Source organism: Mandrillus leucophaeus, unplaced genomic scaffold (assembly GCF_000951045.1).
Source record: "Mandrillus leucophaeus isolate KB7577 unplaced genomic scaffold, Mleu.le_1.0 Scaffold125, whole genome shotgun sequence".
Lineage (NCBI taxonomy): Eukaryota > Metazoa > Chordata > Mammalia > Primates > Cercopithecidae > Mandrillus > Mandrillus leucophaeus.
Window position 1 is genome coordinate 1,388,133 of NW_012100876.1, and position 15,409 is coordinate 1,403,541.

A 15,409-nucleotide genomic window follows, 5' to 3' on the forward strand; every position below is an offset into this window, starting at 1 on the left:
AGCGCGGATGGGAGCGGCGCTGCGCCCTCGGGGCAACACCCAAGGCTGGGTTCTGGGATGTATTGGGCAGGATTAGGGCCGCAGTATTTTCTTCTTTTTTTTTTTTTCAATAGCAAAAGAGCTCGGCATTTTCTTGCCGCCAGAGATTGGAAACATGACATATTTCTCTGACACAGACGATGAGATAAAGACGGATCCGAACGGGGCCTGGGGCTACTCATCCGTGCGGAAAATTAGGCGAGTCTTTAAGGTCTTGGAGCCCAGGCCTCCTTTTCCCTAGAAGAGGCACCAATTCTTAGGACACTTGTCTGTCTATGGGCGCTCAAGCCGCTGGCCGCTCCACGGTGTTTAGGTGCTCTCTGGGCAAGTTCACCACCGGGCATCAGAAGGCTGAGCCTAACGTAACCAGATTCTGGGGGGAGGGAGGGCGGGGCCTTCCCGGGGACCTCAAGGCCATGTCCACAGCCCTTGGCCCTAGGGCTCAGGGACTGGGCAGCTGAGGGTTAACGCCGCGTGCCGAGTGCTTCCATTGTGGCTTTTCGATTCCAGGCAGGTGAGGGTTAATGTGGGAGCCTCACGCTGCAGCGTGTGAGCCTCCCTCCACATCTGAGTCACTGGCACTTTGCAGCCTTAGAGGGGCCGAGACTAAACAGCCCCCGGGCTCTGAGCTTTGTTCTCTGCCTGCTTGTCACCCATCCATCCTTCCTTTCTCTAAGCTCTCCTCACCTTTCTTCCATGGAAGCCATCAAAGCCCTCTGCCCAGCTCTGGGGCAAACCAACCTATCAACCCAACTCCAGCCCCACGTCCTCCAGGAAGCCTTTCCTGATTGCTCAGAATCTGTCTCTTGTCTTTCCAGCGGCAGGAGAGCCAGGCACTGGGATGGACAGTGGTGAGCAAAAGCAGACGGTCCCTCTCAAGTTGCTCACCTGTGGGGGCCATGACCAGGACCCAGGCAATCACATCACGATATGAAATGTGCAAAGGTTGGAGGTAGGGTGGCACAGAAGACCCAACTCAGCCATGGGAGTCAGCAAGGCTTCCTTTAAGAGACCTGAAGGATGAGATAGTTGGGCCTGTCAAGGAAGATACTGGATCTCTAGCCAAGGAGGCAGAGTGCAAAGGCCAGGAGTCACAGCAATTCCACTCCTAGATATGTACCCAGCAGAAATGAAAACATATGGCCACACAAAACTTGTACACAAATGTACATAGCAGCATGATTCATAATAGCCAAAAAGTGGAAACCACCCAAATGTCCATCCACTGATGAATGGAAAAACAAAATGTTGTATATCCACACAACACAGAATATTATTCAGCCATAGAAAGGTGTGAAGTACTGGCCAGTTGTGGTGGCTCACACCTGTAATCCCAGCACTTTGGGAGGCCAAGGCAGGCAATCACTTGAGGTCAGGAATTCAAGACCAGCCTGGCCACCATGGCGAAACTCTGTCTCTACTAAAAATATAACAATTAGCCAGACGTGGTGGCAAGCACCTGTAATCCCAGCAACTCGTAAGGCAGGAGAATCGCTTGAGCCCAAGAGGCAGTGGTTGCAGCCAAGATTGCACCACTGCACTCCAGCCTGGGTGACAGAGGGAGATTCCATCCCCCCTCCAAAAAAGAAAAAGAAAAAAAGAAAGGTGTGAAGTATTGATACATGCTACAATATGGACAAACTTGGAAAATATTATGCCCAGTGAAAGAAGTCAGTCTCAAAAGACAAATATTATATGGCTCCATTTAGATGAAATGTCCAGAATAGACAAATCCACAAAGAAACAAAGCAGATTTGTGGTTGCCTCGGCCCAGGAGTGGAGAATGGGGAGTGATTGCTATTGGCAAAGGGTTTCTTTGGGAGATGATAAAAAATGTTTTAAAGTTAGATTCTAGGCAGAGTGCAGTCCTACCTGTAATCGCAGCACTTTGGGAGGTTGAGGCAGACAGATTAGTTGAGGCTAGGAGTTCAAGACTAGCCTGAGCAACATAGTGAGACCCCACCATCTCTACCAAAAAAAAAAAAAATTAGCCAGGTTTGGTGGTACACGCCTGTAGTCCCAGTTAGGAGGCTGAGGTGGGAAGATTGCTTAGGAGGTTGAGGCTGTGGTGAGCAGTGATCACACCACTGTACTCCAGCCAGGGTGACAGAACAAGACCCTGTCAAAAAAAAGGTTAGAGTATAGTAATGATTGCACAACTGTAGATGTGCTCAAAACCACTGACTTGCATACTTTAAAAGGACAAAGGTCATGGTGTATGGATTATGTCCCAATAAAGCTATCTTTAAAAAAGAAGGCCAGGGATCAGGAGAGCCCCGAGGCAGTTGATTATGGCCAAGCATCCGTCACAGGTTGATTCTATGTGCTTTATCCTCATTCTGCACCCAACACAAGACTGCAAAATGTTAAACGAAGTCTTTCCCTGCCCAGGTGGAGGCCTCTCGGTGCACAGTGGGAGGCCTGCAGGCCCCGAAATAGACCCATGTCAGGGTATGTGTGTCAACACCTGCCATCGGGGTGTTTATTTTCACAGTCCAGGCTGTTTGGACAAACGAATCAGAATACCCAGGTTTGCCTGTGCACATCAGTGTGCTTGTGAATGAAAGACACATTGAAGGAGCTCCAGCTGTTTAGGGATCTGGCTGGGCCAGGGGTGTGTGAGGGGTGGGGGAGGGAGGGTGTTCCAGTTATTTATGTTGCATCGCAGATCACCCCAAAACTTATCCCTTACACTCTCGGGGTCCTCAGGGCTCATTGAGGGCAGGTCTTGTGCAGTGTTTCCCATACAGTTGCAGTCAGATCATGGTGGTGGCTGAAATTGTCTAGAAGGCTTTCTTGAACATATGGCTGGCACTGGACGCTGGAACCTCAGCTGGAATTGTCAGCTGGAACACCTACCTGTGACTATTCCTTGTAGCCTGGCTTCCTAGTGGCATGGCACAGGGTTCCATGAGTGAGCATTTGCACAGAAGCAAGTGGAAGCGTTATCATCTGTTTCAGGCCCTTGCCTTGGGAGTCACATAATGTCACTTCTGTTGTAGTCACAGAGGGGTGTCACCGTCACATAGTAGGAAGAGCATGTGGGATGGAAGGTATTGTGATGGCTGTCTTTAGAAAATAGCATCTGCCACAGGGGGTTGATACGGAAACATATCAGGATCCTTGAGGGATCCCCTCAAGGATCTCCTGGTTAGAAGCAGGTGCGGCTGACTCCAGCGTCAAACCTCAGGCATGGAGTCATGGCCATGAGTTTGAATCCCAGCTGCTCAGAGGCTCCCTGGGTGAAATCACTCAATCCTCTGGGCCTCGCTCTCCTTCTCTGTAAAATAGGATAGACAGTATTTGTTTTATGGGATGGTTGTGAGAATCCAATAAGACAGAATTCAGTGAGATTGTAACGTGCCAGGTGAGTGTAGACACCAGGGCTGGTGTATAATTGCTATTTTTTTTGAGATGGAGTCTCGCTATGTCGCCCAGGCTGAAGTGCAGTGGCATGATCTCAGCTCACTGCAAGCTCTGCCTCCTGGGTTCACACCATTCTCCTGCCTCAGCCCCCTGAGTAGCTGGGACTACAGGCGCCCGCCACCACACCTGGCTGATTTTTTGTATTTTTAGTAGAGATGGGGTTTCATTGTGTTGGCCAGGATGGTCTCAATCTCCTGACCTCGTGATCTGCCCGCCTCAGGCTCCCAAAGTGCTGGGATTACAGGTGTGAGCCACCGCACCTGGCCATATAATTGCTATTTTTTAAGTTCCAGGGTTGTGGTCACTCTGATGCAAGGACGGTCCCTTTCTAGGATCAGGATATCCGGACCTCTCCAGCCCTTCCAGACAGTCCCAGACACCTCCCTCAGCTCTGACCCTGTGCTGGAGTATGTGTGGGTGTGTGTGTGGGGGGCCGGTAGGTGGAGGACTAAGGGTCCCGTGAGGACCACTGATGCCTCTGGCCCCAGGCTCCTAACCCAGTGGACCCCAGTTGGCCTTTCTTCCCCAGGGAAAGCTCCTCTACCGTTCCCTCCTTCTCAGGGCAAAGGTCTCTTTCTGGGCAGCTAGGGCAGGGTTGGGGTGTGTATGGGATGAGCCACCAGGTGTGGCTTCCGAGGGCCAAGGGGAGGGTTCTTCACTGGGGTGACTGGGAGGCAGGACAAAGACCAGCAGTCCCTGGAACTTCCTGAGCCTTGCCCCGGGATGAGATGATCTTTACCAAACCAGCCACTGAACGGTCTTTCCTGGAAGCTCTGGATGTGCCCAGAGTGCATGCCCTTCTCTAGTGGGGCCGCAGGTCCTCAGGCCTAGCTTTGGCCATGAAGTGTAGGGTTGGGAGCAGAAGCAGAGCCCAAGAAGGGTACACGGTCCTCCTGCCTTCCTGAGGGCCCCTCTCTCTCCAGGGAGCACACAGACGCGCAGGCCAGTTAAATCTCCAGCCCAGGACCACCCCAAGGTCACCCTTTCCTTTTGTTCCAGAGTTGGAGTCAGAGCCCCACTAAATACTCACTGTGTGACCTTAGGCAAGTCATGTTCTCTCTCTGCGTCTTGGTTTCCTCATTTGTGAAACAGAGGAGGTGGTTGCTGGGATTATTGGGCCTAGAGTACATCACAGATGGTGATGCTCTACAGAGATAACCAGGTAGGGCAGGTGGCTGAGGATCCAGAGCTCTCCCCAAGGGAGTGCAGAAATGAGCCATAAGGGTCATCTTTGCAGCCGAAGAACACAGGTCCTCATGCCTAACCTCCTTTTGCTCATCCCCTTACTATACAGATGAGAAAACTGGGGTAGCCCCTGTGGGTGTCACAGGAGTGACCCGGGTTTGATTCCTGGTGCCACCAGTTACCAGCTTTGTACCTTTAGAAAAGTTAGGAAAAGTCTCTGGAGTTAGTGTCCCTCTCTGGAGAGGGAGGGTCATGGGATCCTCAGGACAAAATAAGGGGTACAGGTGCAAAGGCTTGCCCAGCCTCTCCAAGAGACGGCATACTCCAGACCAGTGGGTCTCCACTGCGGCTGCACACTAGAATCACTCAGGGAGCTTTCTAAATACTCTTTTTTCCCCCAGGACAGGGTCTTGTTCTGTCCTCCAGGCTGGAGTGCAGTGGCATGATCTTGGCTCACTGCAGCCTCCACCTCCTGGACTCAAGTGATCCTCCTACTTCAGCACCCCACCCCACTCCCCATACCCCGAGTAGCTGGGACTACAGGTGCACGTCACCACGTCTGGCTAATTTTTGTGTGTGTTTTTTATTTTATTTTATTTTATTTTGTAGAGACAAGGTTTCACCATTTTGCCCAGGCTGGTCTCAAACTCCTGAGCTCCAGTGATCCTCCTGCCTCAGCCTCCCAAAGTGCTGGGATTATAAGCGTGAGCCACTGCACTCATCCCAAATACTCCTTTTAAAAATAGTGAGTTTTAAAAGCTTCCCAGGTGATTCTAGTGTGCAGTCAGGCTTGCGATCCTCTCATCTACAGTCTTCTAAGCTAAGTATGGTCCAGCAACACGGCCATCACCTGGAGGCTTCTTAGGAATGCAGAATCTCAGGCCCTGCCCCAGACTTGCTGAACCAGAATCTGCATGGTGACAAGATCCTGACACCCTTACAATTTCTATAACTGCAGTTTTACAGCTTGGGAACCACTGGCTGGACAGGTGTGTGTGTTTAGCGGAAGGATAGAGGAGGCAATCTGACAGCACCTGAGGCGTGTGAAGGAGGTGAAAGGGGAGTCTGTGACTCCCATCAGAAAGATGGACATTCAGACACAATGGTCTTTGGGGACTTGTGGGGAAGAGTGGGAGAGGGGTGAGGGATAAAAGATCACAAATATGGCCGGGCGCGGAGGCTCACGCCTGTAATCCCAGCACTTTGGGAGGCTGAGGTGGGCAGATCACTAGGTCAGGAGATCGAGACCATCCTGGCTAACATGGTGAAACCCTGTCTCTACTAAAATACAAAAAAATTAGCTGGGCGTGGTGGTGGGCGCCTGTAATCCCAGCTCCTTGGGAGGCTGAGGCGGGAGAATGGTGTGAACCCGGGAGGTGGAGCTTGCAGTGAGCCGAGATCGCGACACTGCACTCCAGCCTGGGTGAGAGTGCAAGAGTGCAAGACTCCGTCTTAAAAAATAAATTAAAAAAAAAAAAAAGATTACAAATATGGTATAGTGTATACTGCTTGGGCGCTGGGTGCACCAAAATCTCACGAATCACCACTAAAGAACTTACTCATGTAACCAACCACCACCTGTATCACAATAACTTAAGGAAAAATAAAATAATAATGATAAATAAAAATAAAAAAGAAAGATGAACATTCAATTTGTACAATTATAAGATGGAGGCTGAGAGACAAAGTAGCAAAAGGAGATTCTCCCAGTCTTACAGATAGACACGGGTACTTACCAGCCTGATCGCATTCTCAGTGCGAGGGCTCACACGCAGAGATGGGGAGCTTCCATTGGATCATCCTGCTTGACACCCCATAACCTTGCTTTTCTTTGAATTTTATTTGTTTTCATGTATATATTTAAACTGAGCCTACTTTGGGGAAGAAGGGGGCAGGGAGGCTATACTCTATCCGTGTTGGGTAGAAAAACAGGCCGGGTGTGGTGGCTCATGCCTGTAATCCCAGCACTTTGGGAGGCCAAGGCAGGTGGATCACTTGAGGTCAGGAGTTCTGGACCAGCCTGACCAACATAGTGAAACTCCGTCTGTACTAAGAATACAAAAATTAGCCAGGTGTGGTGGCGAACATCTGTAATCCCAGCTACTTGGGAGGCTGAGGCGGGAGAATTGCTTGAACCCAGGAGGTGGAGGTTGGAGATTGCAGTGGGCCCAAATTGTCCTTCTCTAGTGGGGCCGCAGGTCCTCAGGCCTAGCTTTGGCCATGAAGTGTAGGGTTGGGGGCAGAAGCAGAGCCCAAGAAGGGTACACGGTCCTCCTGCCTTCCTGAGTGCAGCACTGCACTCCAGCCTGGGTGACAGAGCGAGACTCCGTCTCAAAAACAAAAACAAGACAAGCAAACAAACGAAAAACCAGTTAAGACCTCCAAGCAGGCAGGTGGCAAGAGAGGAAGTTTTGCAAGACAGGAAGTTTTCTTAATAAAATGAACAAGGCGATTTCACACCAACTTGATGTAGGCCCAGCCAGCTCTGCAGTGCCGGCAATACTGTGGTTTATTTCAGGGAAGCTGCTGAAAGTTTCTTGGAGTGTAGAATTTGGGCAGATATGAAGGGGGAAAAAGCAGATGAGAGAAGTAAAATGGCTATGTAGCAAATGAAAATAGTGTCCTTGAGCTCCGGGGTCCCCTGTCCCCCATGGCCAGGTGCCTCTGGTTGGTACCCTCTGCTCCTTCCTCAGCCTTGGCCCCCCTGCCAAGCCATTTCCAGGCTTTGAGGGACTCATCTTTCATTCTTGGGCAAGGAGGGGAGGCATTGCAACCCCTGTAGTGTGAAGGTGATCTTGGGCACACTGAAGGCCAAGGTCAACTTGGCATCATGTCCCCAGGAAAGGGAGACAGAATTTTGGGCCCAGGATTGCCTGGTAAACTTCTTGGATCCTCTTCCTGCCTACTTTCTCCCCCACGACCAGGCAAACGGGCCCATTTGGTGCTAGGTGTGCCCTGACCCTGGCCCGGTAAGGGTGGCCCTGTGTGAGGTATGGGTGCTTGGCGCTCGGCCGGAGGACTTTCTCCTCAAGCTTGGAGGGGTTCGGGAACAACCTGGAGGGCTGCAAAGGTCAAGGCCAAGCCATCCAGGTGAGCCACTGGTAGGCGGGGACATCCCAAGCTACTAGGCCAGGTGGGAACAGGTCCTAGCATCACCTCCTAACTTCCTTCTGGGTCCCACAGTGAAGGAAGTTATCTCATGAATCGCCAGTGGGCTAGCCTGCCCTCCAGTGGTACTCAGCTGTAACTGCACCCTCCCGACCTGGTTTTTCACAATGAGGTGGGAGGCTCCCCCTAAGATCAACTTGTTTTAACTACAGGAGGGAGACAGGATGCTGATCTGTCATTTGGGGCATCTCTTCACGTCGTATGATATTTGGCTATAAAAAGAGAGGAGAACTAGGATGGAACCAGTACTTAACTTCTTCTTCTTTTTTTTTTTTTTTTGCCAGTAACTTTCCTCGACTTGCTTTCCTGACTTCTCCAGCAGTCTTGATGTGTGTGTGTGTGTGTGGGTGTGTGTGTGTGTGTGTGTGTGTGTGTGTGTGTTTGTTGCGGGGTGGCTGCTAACCCACATACCTCATAGACAGGTAGCAAAGGGTTAAGTCACCTTCTGTTCCATGCCTGTCTGACTTCCAAAGCCATGTTCCTCTGGTACAACATCCCCATGCAAACTCTCCAGGCCAGGGTCAAATAACAGCAAAAAGTGGGGTCAGGTGGGGTGTCAAGACAATGGGGAGCGGTGAGGACTGCAGCAAGCTGAGGGATGTGTGTGCATCTAAAAAGCACAGTCATGTGACTCTTTAGTGGGAGTGCTGGTTAGCACTTAAAAGCAGCCAGAATCTGAATTTTTATGTAAAATTCCCAATTTTAAATACTGACAATGACTTCAGAAAGTAGTTTCAATGTTATGCAAGTCAAACAAAAAATGCTTTTAACATGCTGAGCTTCCATAACACCCTCATGTTGCAGGCGAGGTCTGGAGAGAGGAGGTAACTTGCCCATGACCACATGACTAGAGAAAAGGTCTGAGCTGGGAACCCATGTCTCCTGACTCCCAGGCCAGTGCTCCACTCAACACACCTCTCTGTTGTCTGCACTGCTGTCCAGTCCCCAGGGCAGGGGGTGAACCACTTCTGACTTCAGTGGAGTAGCAAGAAACATCGGACTCAGGCTAGAGGTGGAAGACCATCACGTTTATTGATCAAACTTGGCTTCGAGTGTGACAGAACCATTCTTGGTTCTCCTTGAAAGTAACAAGAACACTGGGTAACATGTGGAGTGCCTGGAGGCTCACCTGATTTCCACCAAGGTAATAGCTGGACCCAGTAGCCTAGCCGATTGTCTTGGCAGTGCCTCCCACCCAGTACTGTTAGACCTGGCTTTGTCCCTTACACGGGACAGACTGGGCTTCTCCACTCCCAAGGCCAGGCTGGCCCTACCTCCACCCGTCCTTGGAAGCTAGTATGTAAGTAAGGGAGAGGTCATCAAGTTTACAGATGGGTAGGCTGAGGAATGAGGCAGGAGGGGACTTCATGGCTGAGTCCCCGGCTTGTCCCAGAGTCCTGGCCCTTGGGCTCCTGGACTGGTCAGTGCATGGACACTCTCCCCTCCCAGCTCACGCAGACTTTTCCTGACCTAGCTGCTCCACACATGCAGTCTATAAATACGTATTTGCTTTAAAAATTAATAAATTAGATCTTGGGCCAGCCTGAGGTCATCTGGCCAGCCATGAGTCCTGTGGCATGGACATTTGTCATGTGTCATATATGGATCCACAATCATGTATCCTGCCACTTGGGATGCCAGGACCCATGCCATTGAACACGCATCACATGGAGTTTCATGTAACAGCACATGTCAAGGGGTCATGCTGCCTCATACAACCTTACGTGTCATGCATTATCATGACACCCTCATTGTGTGCCGCATGTCCCCAATGGATCACACATATTACATGTAAAGCAGGATACTCCTTTGGCCAGATCTGGCTTCTCGTTCCCAGAAAAGTTCTCCCTGAGGACTGCAGCAGGACACACGTATCCTTCCTCCTGGGTGGAGTGCAGAGCACCCTGCTGAGGCTCTTCTCTCCTGAGTCATTTATCCCAGTGGGTGAAGGGTGGATCACTTGGGTGCATCACTTGGCTGGATTCCAAAGGTCTTGAGAGGGCCATCAAGTACCCCAAGGGGCCTGGGACTGGTTGTCAAAGAAGGCGAAGTCCAGCCTGGGCTCCTGGCTCTTCAGGCGCTGGGCCATGTCGCAGGGAATGGGGTTATTCCAGAGGCTGTGGGGCAAGGATATAGGCACTCGTTCATCCTCCCATCTCTGTCCTTTGTCCTATCTGCAGATTGGGAGGCTGAGGCCCAAAAAGGTAGAGCTGTGCCCAGAGTTACCTGGCAGAGGCAGGAGTTAGACCAGCTGACCTAGGGAGAGGGGTCCTCTACACCTGCCTCCTGAGTTCTCCAACTCAACCTTCCTCCCTGGGAGATAGTGATGCCAGCTAAGACCACACTCATATGACACATTTGTGCAAATAAGGAAAAGGCCCTCTTTCTTCAAGATGTTTTACTGCCATCTGTCTGAAATTGTCATAATATATGATTTTGGTAGAACGAGTCACTTTACTCTCATCTGCTAGAAATCCAGCAGGTTGACAATGTGAATGGTGCCTCTTAGGTTTAATGCTCTCATGCAGTGCACAACCTATACAACTGTATGTGATGGCTCTGATTATAGTTACTATTTTAAGTGCTTACCATGTGCCAGGCATTGGGTTCAGTGCTTTATATGCTCGTTTAGTCCTTACAACTCTCTGAGGTAGATACCATCAGTATCCCCATTTCATAGATGAGAAAATTGGGGTTCAGAGAGGGTGAGTTACGGCTACAAAGTTACACAATTGGCAAGTGGCAGAGCTGGGATTTGATCCAAGTCTGCTTGCTGCCAAATTCTTGGTGGAGTGGTCCAAGTCTCCTTTGATAATCCCCAACCCAGGCCCTGCCGCCTCCCTCCAGGGAGTCCCCTTAGATCTGGGGGTTGGTGTAGCCTCCCACCCACCATCCCTGCCCCTGCAGGCCTCTGTTACCGGATGACTTGGATGCTAGACCCCTGGGCCAGTCCTTCAGCCAGGAGCCAGGCCCCAAAAGCTGTGATCTGATTCTTCTCCAGGCTTCCCAGTGGACGGTGAGGGGAGGGGAAAGAGAGACACGGTCATGAGAATGGGTGTGAGGGTTTCCCAGGTCCCTTCCTCAGGCCAAGGTGGGGGGACACAGTCTCCCACACTGCCTTCTCAGAGAACCCAAAAGACAACAGGGACTTGTGGTGGGTGCAGCAGGAAGGCTGAAGGCTAGGACCCAGGGGGAACTAAGCCTGGCAGGGGCTTGGAACAGACCAGAGTGTGCAACTCAAGGAAGGGCTTTCTGGGAGACGGGGGACTAACCCCGGGGCCCCCTGGGGGTCCCCGGAAGGAAGGCCCCACTCAACCCAACCCCGTCCCCCCCTGGCCCCTCATACTCCACTCTCTTCAGCCGGCCCATCTGTGGCAGAACCTGGGCCAGCTCGGCAGCCGCCTCATCCCCGAGGAGATTCCAGGACAGCCTGCAGGGTAGGGGTCCCAAAGTCAGCGGCAGGAGAGCAAGGAGGTCGAGGGGCGGAGACAAGGCAGTGAGTGGGGAGAGCAAGGGGCCAATCGTGGGAGCAAGGGTTTTCAAGAGAGGCCACCTGAAAGGGTGCTTGTGTGTCCTCCCCTGAAGACACCAGGGTGCAGGTTACCTTCCTCCCTGCTCCCCTCCCCGTCAAGTTTGGATCATGACGTTCACATGATGTTGCCATTTTTGCCACACACATGTACCTCCTGTATTTAGGATGCATCATATTTTTCTTTAAATCGGCCCCCTCTTTTTTCTTACTTTAAAAAATTCATCTTGGCTGGGCGTGGTGGCTCACGCCTGTAATCCCAGCACTTTGGGAGGCCAAGGCGGTTGGATCACCTGAGGTCAGGAGTTTGAGACAAGCCTAACCAACATGGTGAAATCCTGTCTCTACTAAAAAGACAAAAATTAGCTGGGTGTGGTGGTGGGCACTTGTAATCCCAGCTACTCGGGAGGCTGAGGCAGGAGAATCTCTTGAACCCAGCAGGTGGAGGTTGCAGTGAGCCGAGATTACACCACTGCACTCCAGCCTGGGCAACAGAGGGAGACCCTGTCTCAAAAATAAATAAATAAATAAATAAAATTAATCTTAAAAGGAAACATTTATTACTACTATCAATGGAAAACTTGTGTTACAGACCCCATATAGAAGGTAGTTACAAAAATAAATATAGTACAAACAATGGTATTAACTTCTAGTTGGAACATATGCCCTTCCTAAGATGTTGGATTTTTAACCCTTTTGGTTAAAAAGGGAGAATCCTGTGTTAGGTGTTAAAGATAAATTAGCACTGATCTGAGACTTTCTCTTTGGTGTAATGAGAAGGGTTAAGATCTTTAGGATGCAAACTAAAATAATCTTGTAATCACTCGTGTCCTGTTCTTCAGGAAACAGCTGTGTCCTCCATACCATGGTTAGGGTCCCAGGCTAGTCCTAGAATTCTAGTTTACCCATGAGGCAGCACTGCAAGGCCCCAAGGTCTGGGGGATTCTGATTGCTAAGACACAACCAAGCACAGCCAGCCAGCCAGCAGGTCTGGGAGTGGCTTTCTTCTGCCTTTAGCCACTGTTCACTACCAACTGTGGTTCATAAATGGAGGTTTCATCAAGCAGACAAGGTGGTCTATCCAGTTGCCTCCCAAAAGAAAGGTTGGACCAAAAACCTTCAGAGACCACCTGGCCCACCTCCCCTCCCACCACTCTGCAAATAGGGAAAAAGGCAGGAGAAGGTAAACTGTTTTACCCAACATCACCTGCAGCTCCCGTGTTAAAATGTCTTTGAGAGGATGTCTAAGCAAGAATGATCTTCCCCATTTACAAATGGGAGGACTGGCCAGAGAGGATGGGAGCAGCTCCAGGCCACACAGCAGGCTGGAACCGACTCCCCCCACCCCTCCCCACTTTTCCTTTTCCCAGCCAGCTCAGGACTCTTCCAATCACTCACAAGATTACTTCCAGGGCAGGGCAGCGCGTGAAGCTGGAGGTGAGGAGCTTGACGGTCTGGTTGTCAATCTTACAGGAAACCAGGCTGGGGATGGAGAAGGGCGTGGGGTGGGATGGGGGGTGTTTGAGTCAGGGGATCTAGCAGGTCCTGTCTCCCGCTATCAGCACAGGAGGGAGCAGAGCCGCCAGGGTCTGGGGTAAGCTAGGAGTTTTGGGAAAGCCTTCCTTTCTCGAGCCAGGCCCCCGCCATCCCTGGGGCTTCTATCACTTCGAAGGCCTCCCCAGGTGTTAGGCTCAGAGAAGGGCAGCCCTCAGCCTACTGCTGGTCCCCCCAGGCAGGCAGGGGCGGCTACTTACTCTATCTGTCTGAGCAGCGGGAGCTCCTTGCAGAAACGCAGGACCCCACCGGCCAGGTTGTTTTCCGCCAAGCTGCAGGGTAGGGGAGATACCTGTGAGAGGAACCCCCACCCGCCCAGGACTGTCCCCGTGCCTGGGCTGGGCAGCCCCTACTTACCTGATCTCTTCCAAATGGGGGGATCCATCCAGGGCCTGGGTCAGGCTCAGGGCCCCACCTGGGCCCAGATGGCTGAACGGCAGGCTGGGGAAAGAGGAGGGGGTGAGAGGAGCCTGTGGGGACTGGGGGCCTTTTCAGAGCCCCCCACCCTCAGCCTCGTCTCAGGCCGCAGCACCAGCCCGTAGACAGTCTCTGGCTAATTCCCCATCCACACAGGACCTGGGTGGGTATCAAGGACCCTGGCTTTGCGGTCTGAGATCCCAAATTCAACACCCAGGTCCTTCATGTAGGAGTAAGGAAAATTCTCCAAACCTCTCCTGGCCTTCATTCCCTGGCCTGGAAAAGGGAGCACATATAAGTCCCAGCGCTGGCCAGGCTCGCTGGCTCACTCCTGTAATCCCAGCACTTTTGAAGGCTGGCGTGGGTGGATCACTTGAGGCCAGGAGTTCAAGACCAGCCCGAGCAACATGGTGAAACCCCGTCTCTACTAAAATACAAAAATTAGCCGGGCATGCTGGCGCATGCCTGTAATCCCAGCTACTCTGGAAGCTGAGGTACAAGAATTGCTTGAACCCGGGAGGTGGCGGTTGCAGTGAGCCGAGGTTGCACCACTGCACTCCAGCCTGGGTGACAGAGAGAGACTCCATCTCAAAAAACAAACAAACAAACAAACAAACAAACAAAAAACGTCCCAGCACTCTGGGGCTGCCATGAGGCTGCCGTGAGGCCAAGGACTTCAGTTGTGAAGTGCTGAGGCTGCGTTGCTTGGTGCTGTGCTCCCGCGAAGCCCTCTGCTAGGATTTCTCATTCACCCTCAGGGACCCGCTCACAGGGCGCACTGAGCTGGGATCATTGTACTTCTTTTGCACGTGAAGAAACTGAGGCTGAGAAGGGGCAGGGTTTTGGCCAAGGGCAGGCAGGGGCCCGTGGCAGAGCCAGGACTAGGCTGGGCCTCCTGATTTTCTTGCTGCAGACATCAGAGGCAGGAAAGGAACAGGCATGTGGGTATATGCCACAGCTTGACCTGGGGCAGGGCAACTCAACTGATGGGGGCCTGGACACCCCACTGCTCCCGGGGACCCTCCTCCCCACCAGCCCTGCATGGTGTGGGCAGGGGGCCACTCACTGCAGGACTCTCAGGTGCTGAGGCAGCTCCCGAGCCAGCCCCAGGGCTGTGGGATCCCCCAGGGCATTGCAGCCAAGCCTGGAAGAGGAGAGGAATGAGCACTGAGTGCTGGGCCGGCCCACTCGGGACCCCCGCCCTGCCCTGTGCCCACTGCAGGAGAGGAGGCCAGGTGGGCCTGGGGGCACAGAGGGCAGAGGCTACCTGGGCAAACACTCACATCAGCTCCTCCAGGTGCCTGCAAAGAATGAGAGACTCCGCCAACTGCATTCCCCCGGCTGGGCTGATGCTATTCACTGAGAGGCTGTGGGAGGGGGACAGCCATCAGATCCTCTGACGCTCCCTTTCCCCGACACCCCAGCACGTCTGCTGGGGCTGCCAGTCCTGCTTCAGGGGGCCTAAGAGACAACCCCCTGACACCACACACCTACCCAGACAATGAGGCAGAAAGGCCCAGAGAAGAGCAGGGGCTGGGGTGGCTTAAGGTCCTACAGTGAGGGCCAGGAGGTCACCAAGCCCCACTGCCTGGACACTGAGGTTGGCTCAGGGGAGATTTTACCATGCTGGCCTGAGCTAGGGGCCAGTATCTCCTAGGACCATGGTGTGACCCCTGTGGCCCTCTTCTGTAGGGCTGGCTACTCACTCTATCTTCCTGAGCTCTGGCAGCCCGGGCAGGATGGTAGCTAAGTGCAGGACACCGGCGTCTCCAATCTGGTTGTGGCTCAAGCTTGGGGGAGAGAACAGCTTCATCAGCCTTCCGCCATTTCATCTTGTCCACACCCCACTCCCAGAAAAAGAAGGGGAGGCTGAAGTCCCAGGAAGGGCCTTGGCTCACACAGAGAACCCCATCACCCCATGTTGAGTGACAGCTCCTAACTCTTGGCTTCCGTTTAGGATGTTCTCCCCGTTGTCTGACCTAAATCCCTCTTGCTGCAATTGACACCCTCACATCCTGTCTTTGGGTCCCCCAAGGTTCTAGGCCCCAGGTTGTTTACAAAGTGTAGAAGTGGGTGAAGGAGATGAGATGA

The 15,409-nt window shown here is 52.3% G+C and overlaps 1 protein-coding gene across 1 annotated transcript in view; it reads right to left on the minus strand.

Moving 5' to 3' along the window:
• Positions 1-8,831: 8,831 nt before the first annotated feature.
• NLRC5 (NLR family, CARD domain containing 5) overlaps positions 8,832-15,409 on the minus strand; it is a 78,828-nt gene continuing 72,250 nt past the window's right edge. Inside the window, exons 41-49 of the mRNA XM_011971861.1 lie at positions 15,025-15,108; positions 14,602-14,685; positions 14,385-14,462; positions 13,259-13,342; positions 13,102-13,173; positions 12,746-12,829; positions 11,165-11,248; positions 10,737-10,820; positions 8,832-9,935 (exon numbers count right to left, since the gene is read on the minus strand). Coding sequence (XP_011827251.1) covers positions 9,824-9,935; positions 10,737-10,820; positions 11,165-11,248; positions 12,746-12,829; positions 13,102-13,173; positions 13,259-13,342; positions 14,385-14,462; positions 14,602-14,685; positions 15,025-15,108 — 766 coding nt within the window. The 3' untranslated portion in view covers positions 8,832-9,823. The remainder of the gene's footprint in view (positions 9,936-10,736; positions 10,821-11,164; positions 11,249-12,745; positions 12,830-13,101; positions 13,174-13,258; positions 13,343-14,384; positions 14,463-14,601; positions 14,686-15,024; positions 15,109-15,409) is intronic.